The 16041-nt window shown below is 37.6% G+C and overlaps 1 protein-coding gene across 3 annotated transcripts in view; it reads left to right on the top strand.

Annotated features, from left to right (window-relative positions):
* The window catches only part of CLEC16A (C-type lectin domain containing 16A), an 88758-nt gene that overhangs the window by 1734 nt on the left and 70983 nt on the right, over nt 1–16041 (top strand). For all 3 annotated transcript variants that reach the window (XM_082314583.1, XM_082314582.1, XM_082314584.1), the window contains exons 2-8: nt 5812–5940; nt 7315–7448; nt 8233–8381; nt 9055–9160; nt 11077–11200; nt 12123–12297; nt 13891–13944. In XM_082314583.1, coding sequence (XP_082170709.1) covers nt 5812–5940; nt 7315–7448; nt 8233–8381; nt 9055–9160; nt 11077–11200; nt 12123–12297; nt 13891–13944 — 871 coding nt within the window. The remainder of the gene's footprint in view (nt 1–5811; nt 5941–7314; nt 7449–8232; nt 8382–9054; nt 9161–11076; nt 11201–12122; nt 12298–13890; nt 13945–16041) is intronic.

Here is a 16041-nt window from a genome sequence, read left to right as displayed (position 1 = left end):
TTAGAAAAAGTAGGCTGGTGAGAGGGAGACTTTAGGATGTTAGAATCTTTCAGGCAAGAAAAATGTGATCATATGTTCTCTTGGGGTCACAGAGGGTAGAAAAAGTGATACCGTGTTTGATTTTCAGCAAAAGGGAATTAGGCTACAAGTGTTGTGGCTTGTGCTTGACTTCTCACCTGAGAATTGAAGTATATAGTTCTCTACTATAATACTGGCTTTGGTTTGTTTGCTTTTCTGCACGTCATTTCTTTAATTATGAAATTGAAAATGGTAGTATGTAAAGGAGAGCCAAGACCTTTGATCTGTTTAGACTATGTGTATTTTAAGTGTTTGTTTAGCTAGGCTATATGAATTTCGGTTTGTAGCTAGGTGTCAACAGCAAAGGTAGCTACCTAGTGGTAAAGTGAAATTTAGGGCTTTTCTAGGGTGGCGGTTGAAGTGGGTAAAGCGACAGAAGGAAAAAGGGCAAAGAACCTTCGTTTCGGGGTCACGAAAGGAAGTCAGTCTTGATAAGGTCACCATCTTGTGAGCTGTCTGCATTCTCATCTTTTCAACTCACCAAAACCCCATGTTGTGTGCCACGTAAATGAGTTGAGTAGAACGTACCAACCTTGCTGTTGCAGGTTAGCTTAGCCTATAAAAGGTGTATTATGCTGTGTTACAAGAGCAAAACTAGCCTGGGCTATCCTTACGGGAATATTTTTATTTTTTAGTATGCATAATGTAGAGTTTAAATTGTCTAGATTGTAACCAATACACCTGTTTACTAATACCGAGAGAGTTACTGCTTTTTGTCAGTAAATGTTGGATCTGGAACTTCCTTTCCCATCAGCTTTAATGCAGTTTGTTTGAGGCTTGCTTTTGAAATTTTACTCTTCAGTCTTTCTGCAAACATGCTGTAGAATGGATTGGCTAGAGGAAAATTGTGAGGCTGTTTGTATTAAGTGGTTTGGTACAGTCTCTTGGTCTAGTGAAAACAGTTACACTTTAATCCAGCTTTCTAATACCTTGCTGAATTGCGATCTAGAGAGGTTATGAAACAGTACTATGTACTGCCTGGCTGCTTCTGACTATTATTTTTCAGAGAACTTGGTATTTTTCTGCCCATTGGTTACTAATTGAGGGAATGTCAATAACTTAATAAATGAAGAAAGCCTAAATAGTCTGAAAACAGGAACAATGTTAGTGATTGCTTGTGAAAATGGCCTGAAATGACTTGTTTATCTTTACATGAGATTGTCTCTGAAACAAGGCCAGAATCCATTTCTTAAAGGTGGCATCCAGCAGTTATTTTAAAATGAGACCTTTTCTTCCTCCCTTTATATAGTCCTCTGCCCTGTTTATAACATGCTTCCAGTTCTAAAAGTAAATACATCAAGGCTGTTTTAGGCAACAGTCTGTCGTGCTGCACAAACTTGAAGTTAGTGCTTTTTCAGGAGCTGCCCGTTCTTCTCTTGTGGCCTCCCTTTGCACGTAAGCCAGGCGTCCTTGTGCAGGTCAGGGTTTCTTACTGCTCTTTCCAGCCGCTGACTGTGACAGTCGCTGTGCTCTGTTTCTGCAGCTGCTCACCTTAGGAGCTGTGACCTATGGTTAAAGTGCCATCATGTCTTTCCTATTGCCCCGTTGAGGAGGGTCTAACCGTAGCAGATGCATGCTCAGATCTCCTTGAGAGCATAACTGTATCTTCTTTCCCCGTTTGTCTACAAACTTTGACTTTGCATTGGAATGGATGAAGAGGATTTATGCCATTTTTTCCCAGTATTTAAGTGGTGACATCTTAAACATTTCTGAAGAGTTCATCTGATAATATCTCTGGTGTTTCTGCTAAAGTGAAAGGCTTTGGAACCTAAGCTTAGTATCTTTGTTTCTAGATGCAATTTTTTTTCCTACTTTTCTAAGAGGCATTTTACATAGCCCTGTTGTTACCTTCGAGTGTGTTTCCCATTGTTGCTTCTGCGTTTGGTATTTTAATTGCATACTGATTGCACAAAAGGTTTTATACCATTAGAGCTGGGTGCTGAACATTTCTCATGACTTGGTCAGATGTAGTGTCCATAAACATGTATGGCTGAGGATGTGCTTCACAGCTGATTCATTTCCTGAAGTGTCCATGCTATACATCAGGTTTCCTCTATGAGAACAATATGTAATTACATAGTTACAGGCAGCATGAAGAAGCAAGCATGTTATGGTTAAGTCTGGGGTTTTTAAATTTGAGTGCTTAACTTCCTAAACTCTTATCTGTTTAGTGTATTTTTGTAAGCAATAAGTAGGAAAGTCATTAATACACGCTCTCTATATTCATGAGTTATTATGATATCCCTTTGAGCATGGTTTCTTACCAGAAAAATGGTCAGAATTTTGTCTTGTTCAGTTGCTGGCAAAATCTCCCACTGATTTTGATGGTATCAGGTGCTTTGACACTTCCTGCATGGTGGGGTTTTGTTACGTTTTTGTTTGTTTGAACCCAGTCTTCAGATATAAATAGACAGAGATGACAAAAACCTCCTCTTCGAGGGTTTAGCATTTTGGAGCACAAACTTGACCCCTTTGTAAACAGCATTTAAAGACAGGCTTTGAGATAAATATACTGGTTTTGTGCGATACTTTATATTCTCATGGTAAGGTATGTTGCATGTCTGGTAAGAGAAACAAGTATGTGCATGCTTTCTCATTCATTTTTAAGTAAGTAGATAAAGGAATAGCTTAGAAGTGAAGCCCAGGTTTTCTCTAAGTGCATTGGTGTGTTAGCAAATCGAGGAACTTTGCAATAATGTTGATATTAAATAAATTAATTTGGAGTTAATGTATTCCCGACTATTAAATCTTTCTTGCTTTTTGCATCTGTAATGCTCTATGTTCCATAGACTCCTGAGGTGAGTTGATAGCATGTAATTCTTCCCACTGCTTCCCATTCCCAGAGCTGTGCTGTTGGAGTAAACTTTATTCCCAAGTTTGCATAATGTAACTTGTTAATGAGGTATATATGTTCACAGATGCAATAATTTATATATGGCTTCAAATAAATAGACTAAAATACGTGAAGTAGTGTAATATTAATGACTCTCTTTAACTGTCTCAGGAAGAATACTTACTATACAGATTGATGTGGAATTAACTGTTTGATTTAATTGCCTTCTGTCTTCAGCTGTTCAGTGTTCCATGAACTGATGCATGCTCAGAGCAGTGACTTAGTTTTTGCCCTGTCTTTTGATTCACCGCCCTGATAATACATATAGTGCCATAATGGGGAGGTTTTGCAGGGCCTGTGTGCCGTGTCCTCTTTTAGAAAGCCCCGGGAATTCTCATAGGTGGTCAGACTTAAACTCTCACATCTTCACTGTGAGCCGTCACGCTGTCAGTCTCCATAGAAGGAATCTTGAACGGTGATCCTCAGATTAGCCGAAGAGGATTTGCAGGTGCTCTTTGACTTGCTATTTAGTGACTTCTGTTACGGTACGGCACGTGACCAGGCAGTTATGACTGTAGGAGATCGTTAGGAATCAACTTTTCCTAGAATGGTTTCAATCTGAGCAGTTTCTGTTCTGGATTTGGAAAATGAGTATTGATTTGTGAGGGGGGAAAAACCAGCATGAAGAGGGAGAGAAAATTTTTTACTGAAGAGAAAGTATGAAAAGCCAATCTCTTTCCCTCTCCTGCCGTCTCTTCCCTTTTTCTTCCCCTTTCCTCTGCTGTCTGGTAGGTTAACCTTAATATGATGTAGGCTTTATTGCATTGCTGATTTGGGGGGCGGGGGGGAGGAGGGAAGGGAGCGTGCGGTATATCAAGTTTGTTAAAACTGTGAACTTTTGAGAGTTGTTTACCTCTCAGTGTCCTTGTGCAGTACTCAACACAGTAAAATTGTTATTTGATGATTAAGCAATATCAAGATCAGCAAGCATATAGCATTTTACCATAACAGCATAATAAACTTATCTGAAATAGCTTCTGCTTCCTGCATGGCTTAGGAGGACGGACTGTGTCTTACAACAAGTCCTGTGAAGCTCTGGCCAACTGAGTGGCGGCGTGGTGCTTGAAGAAGGTTCCCCAAACCAAATTTTAAGTAAACTGCAAATATGATCAAACTTTTTTTTTTTTTTTAGATTGAATTCAATCATGAAAAATGTTCTGAAACTAGGTAGTATCTTGTTTTGTCTTCATAAGTCTGATAAATATTTGGAACAGCCTGATATGTGCGTTCAGTTAAATGGCATTTTAATCTCCAGCTGCGTGTTTGCCCTGTGTAGTGATTCAGTTTCTTAGTGTAGTTAAAATTGGTGGGAATACTGTTTTTTGAAATGTGATTTCAAGTCTGTTTTTGACCTAAACTTCTGAACCTTACTTTAAACCAGACACCCCAAAATTTTGTTTTGGAAATGCACAGTGTTTCTTGGAACCCTACAGTAGCTTAGCAAAATTGGTATTTTTCTCTTTAGCTGCTTGAGGTCTTTGAGTCTGTTGCTTAAAATTGGGCTTCTTGAACTTCTGAACTCCTGCATCGTACTAAGATTCCTAAAATTTCAACCTGAATCACTGCACAAACTTTCATGGAATCCAAAACAATAATGATAGGTTGCCCCAGAGTCAGGGCACACAGACTGTTTTCCCAAAAATAGATCCTGGGAGTTTTGATTAACTCCACTTTTCATGGGAAGGTTGATAGTATGGAAAATCTGTCTTCCTTCCCAAACACTTGAGTATATTGCGCAGATAAGCCTGAATGCTTAGGTGTTACTCCTGGTTTTCAACAGATTGCAGTATAGGAGTAGATGATTTGTGTTTAGTAATCTAAACTCTTGCAGTTTTAAAATGACATGAAATTTCTCTGGTTATATTTTTTATTTAATTACTTTCATAATTATGCACCTTTCTTACATCCATCCTTTTTTCCTTATTGCTGTATAGAAGCAAAAAAACGAAACAGGGAGAAAAGCAGTGGTGATTCTTGTGCTTTTATAAGAATTTGCCCCCCCCCCCCTTTTTTTTTTTAGGACAAAGGGAAGTAATCTTTGATGTAACATCTTATTTGGGGGAAAAAAGAGAGAAATGTGCTTCCTTGACTGAAGCACAAAATTCTGAGACTTAAATACAAGCCTTTCAAATTTTACTTGGCTTCCTGTCACCTGTGTAATATAGACATATGGTTTTTTTAAACTTTACTGAATAGCCTTAAACTCTTGTCCTTTGAGATGGTAAAGCTGGAATTTGCCACCTTTCTGATCGGTATTTCTATGCTTGAAGGGCCAGAGAGACCTGACGGTTAAGCTTTGCCAAGATGAATGAATAGTCTTTGACAGTCCTGATTATTAAACATCAAATTGACGTAAAGTGTCTCTGCAGACAAGAGAAGGGATCTAACTTTTCTGGTTAGATCTGCATGTGCCTCTTTCCAGAATTACACTTTCCCATATCAGCTGCTGCGTGCTTACCTCCTTCTTCTACGTCTCTTCTTTCTTGCTCATTGCTCCTTTGACTTTAACATATTTCTGAAGAGATTCACGAGGTTGCCATAAGAAGCACCATGGGACCAGCATTGCATAATTTCTAGTCCTATGTTAAGATATGCATAAGCATTCATAACTCACCTGGCTAGCTACGGATTTGTTTCGTTTGTCGCATATTCTGCTTAACAATTACTTTTCTCTCTGCATCAATATTAAAAGGAAATTTTAGGATTTTAAAGTTGTACAATGATTAGACATTGTGTGTGTGTAGGTGTGCGTCTACATTAAGTTACAGTGACTAAAGACAAACATGGTGCATGTGAAAGTGGCAGGATAGCGTATTACTTGTAATTATTTTTTCTTTTAGGTACATGTATCATGTTTTGACTAAAAATACAACAGTAACAGATCACAACCGCAACCTGCTGGTAGAGACTATTCGTTCTATAACAGAGATCCTTATATGGGGGGATCAGAATGACAGCTCAGTATTTGAGTAAGTACTTCCAACCATTTTTGACTCTGGTTTTGTTTTTGAAGAGTGATTAGAGTTGCACAGAGATCTAGTTCAAAAGGTTAACTCTTCCAAGACTGTATTTCATGAATGTAGGTAGAAAGCTGTGTCCTGTAGTAGACGGGTAAGCAGGATCATATTCTTGTTGTATAAAGAAACAGAGAATTTGCTTCTGTTAACAAAAAAGTCTTCCAAGTCCAGAGGCCCTTTCATGTACTGCTTTTGTGTGACTCTCAAATCTTTGATGCAAAATACAAAATCTAACCCATTTTAGGGCCCAGATTTACTCAGTACATCTATTAATATCGTATGAGTTTAATTTGTTCACTTCAATTTATATAAGATGCTACAAATAGATATCTTATTCTAGCTATGATATTCGGATGTTTTGTTCTTATATTTTAATATATAATATTATTTTAATCCTCATAAAATAGCATGATAGAAAAATGAACTTCAAGACAAATATTCACAGTTGCAAATCTGACTGTATTAATGCCCATTGCTTGGCTGTTTGCTTCCAGACACGTGCTCTTTTATAAAGGCAATTTGTGATTGGGAGAACTAAAGCTAAGGCGTTTGGTGTTTTCAATTGCTTATTTAGGGAGTGGTTGGTTTTATTTTTACAAGGTGATTTCAACATGATTGGGTTATGATGTGGACTAAGAAAATTAACATATTCTGATTATTCATATCTATACTGTAACTCCATCACATTCCTCACTGTCTTCTCTGCTTGGGAGAAATTTAGGAATAAGGAGTTTTTTCTGCAGTTACTATAAAAAAAATTTCATAGGTATGTATTTGTGATGTCCTGGTAGGAAGGAGTCCACCTGGTCTCTTTAAATTGCAGGCATTTCTGGTTTAAAAACACTGCAAGCATTCACTTCTGTTTGAATTGTACAATAAACCATGAAATGCCTGCTTCTGGGGGGGGGGGGGGGGGGGGGGGAAGTGGATCAAAAATAAGGTCTACAGTGTTGAAAACAAAAAGTGTGTTAGCTTAAAAGGGGCAAGTGAACAAAATGTAACCTTCATTTAGAGGCTCTCCCCTTCGAAATTACGATTGCAAAGTAGGCAAGCTGCCTGATAAATTGAATATACCAAAAATAAAATAAAAAAGGCCCTAATTTTTTGACATCCCTTTTCTGCATAATTTGAACATTTAAGCGCCCTTGTTAGTATTAAGGTTTTTGGAAGATAGTCTTCTGTTATACAGATAAAACTTTGCGAAATAATTCTTCATAAATGTAAAACATGTTTGTCAAACTTGCCTAGAATCGTCCCTGATCCTAGTAAAATTATGTTCCTGTTTAAGTCACTTGCTGTATTTACGACACCTCTGGTTTATTTCAGCTTTTTCTTGGAGAAGAATATGTTTGTTTTCTTCTTGAACATCTTGCGTCAGAAGTCTGGTCGTTACGTGTGTGTACAGCTCCTGCAGACTCTGAACATCCTTTTTGAGAACATCAGTCATGAAACATCACTGTGTAAGGGGATGCTTTTAAACTGTTTAGGATTAAGTGATCGAGATTTTATTGAATTCCCTTTCACTGAAGGAAATTTAGTCCTAATACCCTTTCACAGAAGACCCACTAGTAGGGGTATTGTAGTTTCAACTTCTTTTTAATTGAACGCTAGTGAAAATACGGTGTAATTTGACTCCAAAATACCTTTTAAGGTAAATTTTCAGTAGTGCAAAAGTAGTTGTTTGGTACTACTGAAACATTTAACATATTTCAAGGGGTTCTTTAAGTCAGCAAATTAGTTGTGGTCTGAAATGTTCGCCTGGCTGCCGCAGATTATGTGGTGGAACTCTGTTGTATAATTTGTACCGGAACTGTTCTGACATCATTGGGGCTGGCCTTCAGCCACTTGCGTTTACCTCAAGGTTTTTAGAAACATGTAAAGAAATCAGAGAATTAATAGTTAAAGTACTCTACAACTATCATGAAGAGAAAGTTATATACAAGCCTTTGAGAGTTTATGACTTTGGGAGGAAAGGAGTTGTTTTAAGTGTTATTAGCTGCAAAGCCTACATAAATTTAGGAAGGTGAAGCGTATTCTCAGTTGTCTTGTTCTTGGGAGCAAAGACCTTTGTAGGGAACAATTTCCTTATATTACCGCTTGAAGCCATCACTTGAGTTGTTTGGCTAAAAATTGGGATCTTCAAGCATCAGGTAGTTTTTTGCTAGTTGGTACTTTAAATACAGCTAGTTAGCATAATGATTTTTTTTCTTTCTGTTAACCTGTGTAATGTCTCTTATTTTTCAGACTACCTGCTTTCTAATAACTATGTAAATTCTATTATTGTCCATAAATTTGACTTTTCTGATGAGGAGATCATGGCATATTACATATCATTTTTGAAAACTCTTTCCCTGAAACTCAACAATCATACCGTACATTTCTTTTATAATGAGGTAAGTGAAGAAAGAGTTGCAGTATAAGAGAAGTTTAATTAGAAATTGTTAGCAATTTGGCACATATTCTATTTAGTCTCTTGTCTCAGCATGTCCTGCATGTATTTTTATAATGGTAATATCAGTGATTGAGAACTCATTTGTGGGAATATCTGCAAAAGCGTGATAAAGAAGGTCTTTGTCCTCATACAACTATAATAAAATAAAAATCTGGAAGTTAGTGTTATGTTGGACTGTTTCAGTGGTTCTGAAGTCTACTTCCCTGAGAATTCAACGTGTTTATACCTTGTTTTCTTGTGCTTTTATAAACAGGATCTTTTCTGTTGCACCAGTTGGTTCTAAGAGGCTTAGTCAGAGTCTAAAAAGCCTGAGTAATCAAAGGCCAAAGTTGAAATGGATTTTTCCTCGCTCCATTCCACTTTTTGCCAGAAGAGGGCATTAAAGCACTGAATATGAGCAGAGTTAACATGGACTGCTCTGAGGCTTAAAGCAGTTTATTTTAATGCAGAGCTACAAATGCAGCTGACTGCGCATTGTAAAATCATTTTGATTACTTAAGTAGAAGGTAAAAATATCAGAGTAATACATGGAAAACATTTTTCATACAGAATCCAACAAATATTCTGTACATGTTTTGCTTAACTCATAAATACTTTCTTTCCTCTTGTTACAGCACACTAATGACTTCGCTTTGTACACTGAAGCTATTAAATTTTTTAACCACCCAGAAAGCATGGTCAGGATTGCTGTTAGGACTATAACTTTAAATGTCTACAAAGGTATGCTCTTTATATATTAAAAAAGGCATGTGTACAAAATGCTTGTTTCATTGTAGTTTCAGTTATTTACATTTAAGGGTTTTCTGTCTGTTTTATGAGATTGAAAAGCTTAGCATGTTGACATGCTTCAGATACACATTTTGGTTTGTATGGAACAACCCCAAACCTAGAGTATGTACTTGTAAATAGTGTTGTTTCCTGATAGATGAAACTGGTTTAAAAAAAACAGAAGAGTATCAAGCATACACAAGCAACTTTAGCTTACCCAGGGATCAGAATGTGACTGTGTTTTAAAAAAAAAACAAAAACCAAAGCCAAAAAAACACAAACAAAAAAAACCCAAAACCAAACTGCTTTAAGACTATCAAGTGTTTTTTACGTAGGAACTTGAGCTTTATAATGTATGAAGCAGTAACCTTGCTGGCTACATCCCTTCCTTTTGGATTTGGAGTACATTAGAATACGATTGTAGAGCTCCTAGGTCCTGCAGCCATTCCAGTCTAAAGAAGAGCTAGACCATTCCCAGAGGTGGCCCGTGAAGGCCAGGAGGCTGCAGTCACAAATTCCTGTACGGGACGTTCCAGTAGGACATAAGGAAAGAACCCAGAACTTTACTGTGAGAATAGTTAAGCACTGCAACAGGTTTTCCAGAGAAACTGAGGAATCTGTATTGTTTGAGATCTTCAAAACTCAAGAAGGCCCTTAGCAACCTGGTTGAACTTGGAAGTTAACGCTACTTTGAGAATGGGTTTGGACTAGACAACGTCCAAAAGTCACTTCCCCTAAATTTTTCTGGGCGTCTATAAGATCCATAATAGACTGAAAATACCACCGTGATCTCTGGAAAAATTGGCGTGTATTCAGAACTTCTACCTCTGAAATCAGTGTGCTGTAAGGTAGCATGTATTATGGAATATGTTCGTGCAAGGCTTCTTATTCCTTAATCCATTTTAAATTAAATTACATTTTGAATTTACACAACTTTCTATCAATTAAGAGAAGTAGTGATTTGATGACAGTCTTCACCATAGAAGAATATAAGATCTTTTTTAAAACAATGAACAATTGGCTTTGCAAATAACGGGATAGCCTGCATAGCAGGATAGGTTCTTTATAGTGTTGACTGCAAGGGACAAAATGTCTGTCTTTTGTATGTTGAGAAATGGGCACTTGGTACTTGTTTTCTACTTCAAGGAGCTGTAAACCCAAATATGAGCTCACAAAAAGAGCAAAGTGCAGGCTTCCTATCCTATTTCTTATATATTTAGGTAACTAAATATTTTTATGGTAAAACAACGTACTTGCCAGAATTTTCATTGAATGTTGTAGTGATATGAAGGTTAGAGTTGAAAAAACACAGCTCGGCTGTTCAGGTTTTGTAATTTTCTGACTATCCATTTGCATATATTCTGATCTAACACCTACCCTGTATCTTTTAGTTTAGATGCTTTGTGCTTTAGCTTTTTAAACCCTTTTGGAGGATGTCACTCTCCCAGTTCCTAATCCTGTTAACTGTTGTCTGTTTCTTTTGCCCTTCCTTCACTGATGATTCCTGTGTTCCTTAATGCAGTGTCATGTAAGTCTAACTAGCTTGACTTTCAGCATTACTGCTTTATTCTTACGCTTTTTTCTCTTCTTCTTACTAAAGAATGTGCTAAAAAAACCTTTTTGAATTCCACTAGATTTGTTTATCTTCAGACCTATGTAAATATATCAATATTAGGCTCATTCAAGCCAATTAAGAATTGATATGATGCTTTTGTAGATGTCCATTTCATGCATAAGTTCATGTCAGGTATATACGCGTATGAAAAGCTAGCATGTAATCAAAATTCAGAAGATAATTTGTTGTATTTCTTAAAAAATAATAATAAAAAATTGGCAACTGATTTCTCTTTTTAACAATTTCTCTTCAGTGGACAACCAGCCTATGCTGCATTACATTAGAGATAAAACTGCTGTCCCTTATTTCTCCAACCTCGTTTGGTTTATTGGAAGCCACGTGATAGAATTGGATAACTGTGTGCAGACTGATGAAGAGTAAGCTTTTACAAATGCTGGGTATTGAATGGAAATGCTTTTCCCAGATATTGATACTCCCCTTATTTTGTCCGTAGTAGTCCAGATAAGTTAGTTTCTGAATACGTTCCCTTGTAGACAGTTCAAGGTTTTCATTCTTGCAAAGTTTTTTAGTGATTCTTTGAATCTAATCCCTAGTGATTAGTCCTGTGTGCCCTATCTGTGCTAATATCTGTACAAGTAAATTAGTGTTTGGCAACATGCTTTTTCTTTATCTTTGTTTTAATTCTGCTAAATTTAGTAGATATCCAGAAGACACAAAAGGTATTTTGTGCTTCTCAATCTTATTAACTTTGTCTTTTTCGTGTTCCTTTTCTGTGTATCATCGCAGTAGAACAGCTTTCTGGAAAGATTCTAGGGCAAAAATTTAAACTGGAAAGGTGAACTTTATTTAATATGTGAACTGTCAGACCTGAAATTCCTGTGTAATATTCCACTATCGACTACAGAAATATTTTGTTGGTTCAGGTTATTCTTGGTTTGCCTTCCCATCCCCCACCTTAGAATGGGAGGCTGTTTCTCGCTTTCTTAAAGTGAAGAGGTAGACATTAAATACAACATAGATTTCTTCTTTTATTTTTGGAAACAAATCTTACCATGTTTTATGGTTGGCATGTGAAAAGACTCTGTGAGTGGAAAGTGAAGTTTTGTAAAAACATTGCTTCTGAAAATTTGGGGGAAAACTTGATATGTGCGTCCTAAAGCACAGATAAGCCTGAACACTGTTTGCTAGCCGCATTAGTTGGCTTCGTTGAAAACATCTTTAGGCAGTTGATCTGTGCAAGGTGATCTGTGGAAGGGATGCACATTAAGTCTTTCCTTAAGTTTTTTAGACCTTGACACTTGATTATATCTGAGACTTTCTTTCTGTTCTCTTTTTCAGGCACAGAAACAGGGGCAAACTGAGTGACCTTGTAGCAGAACATCTTGATCATTTACATTACCTTAATGATATCCTTATCATTAATTGTGAATTTTTGAATGATGTGCTGACAGACCACCTACTTAATAGGCTCTTTCTTCCCCTCTATGTGTATTCCTTAGTAAATCAAGATAAGGTAAGCTAATACGTGCAAACAACTAAGTCTTAAAGGTATTACTTGCTTTCAGTATGCATAATGGTTTCTTCAGCAGGTGTATTCTGTAGTAGGGTTAATACTGTTGATATCTATGTTTGTGTGTTTTACGTGAAACAGCTTCAATAAGTTGACTGTAGGGGAAATACCCTGGGACTGAATTTAAGGGCAGAATAGATGAAATTTTATTCACTAAACAAATACTGTTTTGGATTACATGGTTGTTAAATGCTAACAGTAGTGGAGACAAGAAGAGCTGCAAGTGTGGGACAGGGTTTAAATTTCTCTGACACTGGGAGATGTGTGATTTCCTTTTCTGATACAGTAACGCGTCTCCTGTTAAAAGCAGATTATAATAGCTTTTCCAGTATACACGCAAATTTTCCATGGTGTAAATATCCACTCCTGGTAGAAAATACAAACTTTTGGCTTTGAGACTTGATTCTTCTATTTGCAGATAAGCTGTGTTTGAATGTGATATAGTTGAATTTATTTTTAAAGCATAGCCTTTAAAGTTAGTGGAAAGCTAATTTTTAATGAAATAGAAACTGTTATTCTAAAACCTTTACCGGTTCCTGTATTCACTTGTCTTTTAAAAAAAAATAAATTAATACAGTGTTAGGTTTATTTCATTTTTTTTTTTCTCCCCCCCCCTCCCTTCCACCTTCTTAATCTTCGGTAGTGGTGTGTGTTCTTAAGATACACAATGCTTTGTGAATTTCAGCACGCTGTCATTAAAGAGAGGTCAGGTTTCTTGCAAGTTAATGAATTCAGTGTATTGCATGTGCACTGAAGACTGAATAACAGTCAGCTGCTCGTCTTGCCATTGATAAGGCCATTGAAATAGGGTGAAGCGGACTTTGTGCCTTTTACTTTCATTTCAGCTATTCTAACTCTTTCTGTTTACGCATGCAGAAAGTCTGCTTGTCCTGTTTTCAGGCAGATGTGCCTTTTATCATGAGGTCACGAGGTATTTGCGATCATAAAATTGGGCTGTTCTTACCTCTTGAGATAACTGATGAATTTATTTGATGATGGTTTTTAAAGTATCACTAATTTATTTTTAGAAACATTTTCATTACTACTAGTATATAAATTTAGCGCTGTTGTGCTCAAGTTATACTTCAAATATTTTTGTCCGATGTGATTTACTTGATTTAGAGAAGTGTCTGTCAAGAACGCATTTTTATTATGTGGGTAATATTTCATTGTTTCTGAATAGCTGATTTTTAGAGCAGACTTTAATGAATGTTAACTGAGAAGTAACTTTTGAAGGAATAGTAGCATAGTGAAAACTAACATACTTCTCAGATACTCATCTGTTAAATTTAAATTACCAAAGTGACTATGAAAGTTAGTAATCAACAGCGATTTTTTCAGCATATAGAGTAAGGGCTATGTTTATTGCGAGAGTCTTCCTTTGAAATAGTTTACAAGAAGTGAATGTTAAGGAGTGTGGTGCTTTCTGAACATCTTGTAGCAGAATGTGGAACAATAAAATAAAATATTAAACACCGTTAACGCTTTAACTTTGTATAAATAAATCAGCATTTTTCATAACCTTTTTTTCCGTAGGGTGGAGAGCGTCCAAAAATAAGTCTCCAAGTTTCTCTCTATCTGCTTTCTCAAGTAAGTATTTTAAGTATTTTGTCCTATTTCAGAACATGTTTTGCGGTAGTGTTACGATTTATAAATTACTGTATTTTTGTCTATTTTGGCAAAGCCATTAAAGACAATTTGGCAAATGAAGTTTTAAACCTATTGGTTTCCATTTTTTTTTAAAAAAAAAAAAAAGGCAAGGTAATTTGTCTTTTTATGGACAGACCAAATAGCTTCTTACTTGAGTTAATATCATTCTTCTGAGGATCCTATAGCACAGGGCAGCCTTTCGTATACACCACCTGAGAAATGGTGCATAAGAGAGCCATGCAACATGCTAGTTCAAAATTTAGTAAAATTGCAGGTGAAATGTAGATAGATGCTGTATTGTACTTTGAATCTGCCTAAGGTATGGAAGATTCCAGGTTTGAATTTTCCTCTTTGAAAAATAGAGGGAGTAATGATCTCATGTTTTGGTTGTGGGTTGTTTTTTTGGGTTTTGGTTTTTGTTTTTTTTTTTTTTTGTTTGTTTTTTTTTTTTTTAAAAAAACAAACCCCCAAACCCCAAAAAAACCACCACCACCAAAACCTCAAACACTCTCACGATTTGAATTTCTTTATGCCTATACCTTAAATCTATAATTAAGTACTTGTTATTTCTTATTCTTACCAGTCCCACCTCCTTTTCTTTCTGGAATTTATTTTCAAATGAAGGGAGTTTCACGATGTTGGTTTTTGTTTGTTTTTTTTTTTTTTATAGTAGAGAAAAATAATCTTTTCCGCCTGTAGTTTTCGGTGCATTGCTATGAGACTGAAAATCCACTGCTGTGGGTTTTCATCTACTGTTCACAAAGCGAACATTTAATGTACTTATACCAAAACGCACCTGTATATGATTGAGCTGCGCTTTCTGGATTAGAAGAAGCTTGAGTGATTTGTGAGGTTGTTCAAAGTATTTTTGAAGTGTTCTGGGACTTGCCAAAGTTTTACATTGGTCACCAGTACGTGCTAATAATCTCTTCATTTTTGAAGGTCTGGAATTGTTCTGACTTTAATCAGAAAACCTGTGGAGAACATGTTTAGCTAAATATTGTCAAAACAATGATTAGGTTTACTGATTTAGAAATTATTTGGGGATTTTTCAGCTAGAACCACTGTTTAGGGATCCAGCTTTGATATTCCTGTGAAGAGAGTGGATATAAGCTGACATAAGGCTATTGTGGCTGGACCTGAGCCGGTTCTGTCCAGAAGCCAGTTGTTTGCTGGCTCAACCTTGTAAGCCTTGCCTGAAAATAGAGTGGTTGGTGTAAACAGAGAACTCTCTTAAAGCACCGAAGCACTTCTGGATAAGTGCTTTAATGTTTTAGGCAGTATGGCCCTTATTGGGTGGAAGCGTTGATCTGCTGGAGGGTGGGAAGGCCCTGCAGAGGGACCTGGACAGGCTGGATCGTTGGGCCGGGGCCAACTGCATGAGACTCAACAAGGCTCAATGCCGGTTCCTGCACTTGGGTCACACCAACCCCATGCAACGCTACAGGCTGGGGGAGGAGTGGCTGCAGAGCTGCCTGGCTGAAAAGGGGTGTTGGTTGACAGCCACTGAACATGAGCCAGCAGTGTGCTCAGGTGGCCAAGAGGGCCAGTGGCATCCTGGCTTGTATCAGGAATAGTGTGGCCAGCAGGAGCAGGGAGGGGATGGTGCCCCTGTACTGGGCACTGGTGAGGCCGCCCCTCGAGTGCTGTGTTGCAGTGTTGGGCCCCTCACTCCCAGAAGGCCATGGAGGGGCTGGAGCGTGGCCAGAGGAGGGCAATGAAGCTGGGGAAGGGTCTGGAGCACAAGGCTGGGGAGGAGCGGCTGAGGGAGCTGGGGTTGTTTAGTCTGGAGGAGGCTGAGGGGAGACCTTATTGCTCTGTACAACTGCCTGAAAGGAGGTTGTAGCGAGGTGGGGGTCGGTCTCTTCTCCCCAGGAACAAGTGATGGGATGAGAGGGAACGGCCTCAAGCTGCGCCAGGGGAGGTTTGGGTTAGATGTTAGGAAAAACTTCTTCCCCGAAAGGGCAGTCAGGCACTGGCACAGGCTGCCCAGGGAAGTGGTTGAGTCTCCATCCCTGGAGGGATTTAAAGGACGGA

This window comes from Platalea leucorodia, assembly GCF_965183815.1.
Source record: "Platalea leucorodia genome assembly, chromosome: 5".
Taxonomy (NCBI): Eukaryota; Metazoa; Chordata; class Aves; order Pelecaniformes; family Threskiornithidae; genus Platalea; species Platalea leucorodia.
Note: the sequence above shows the minus strand (reverse complement) of the source record. Positions and strands in the feature narration are given on the sequence as shown.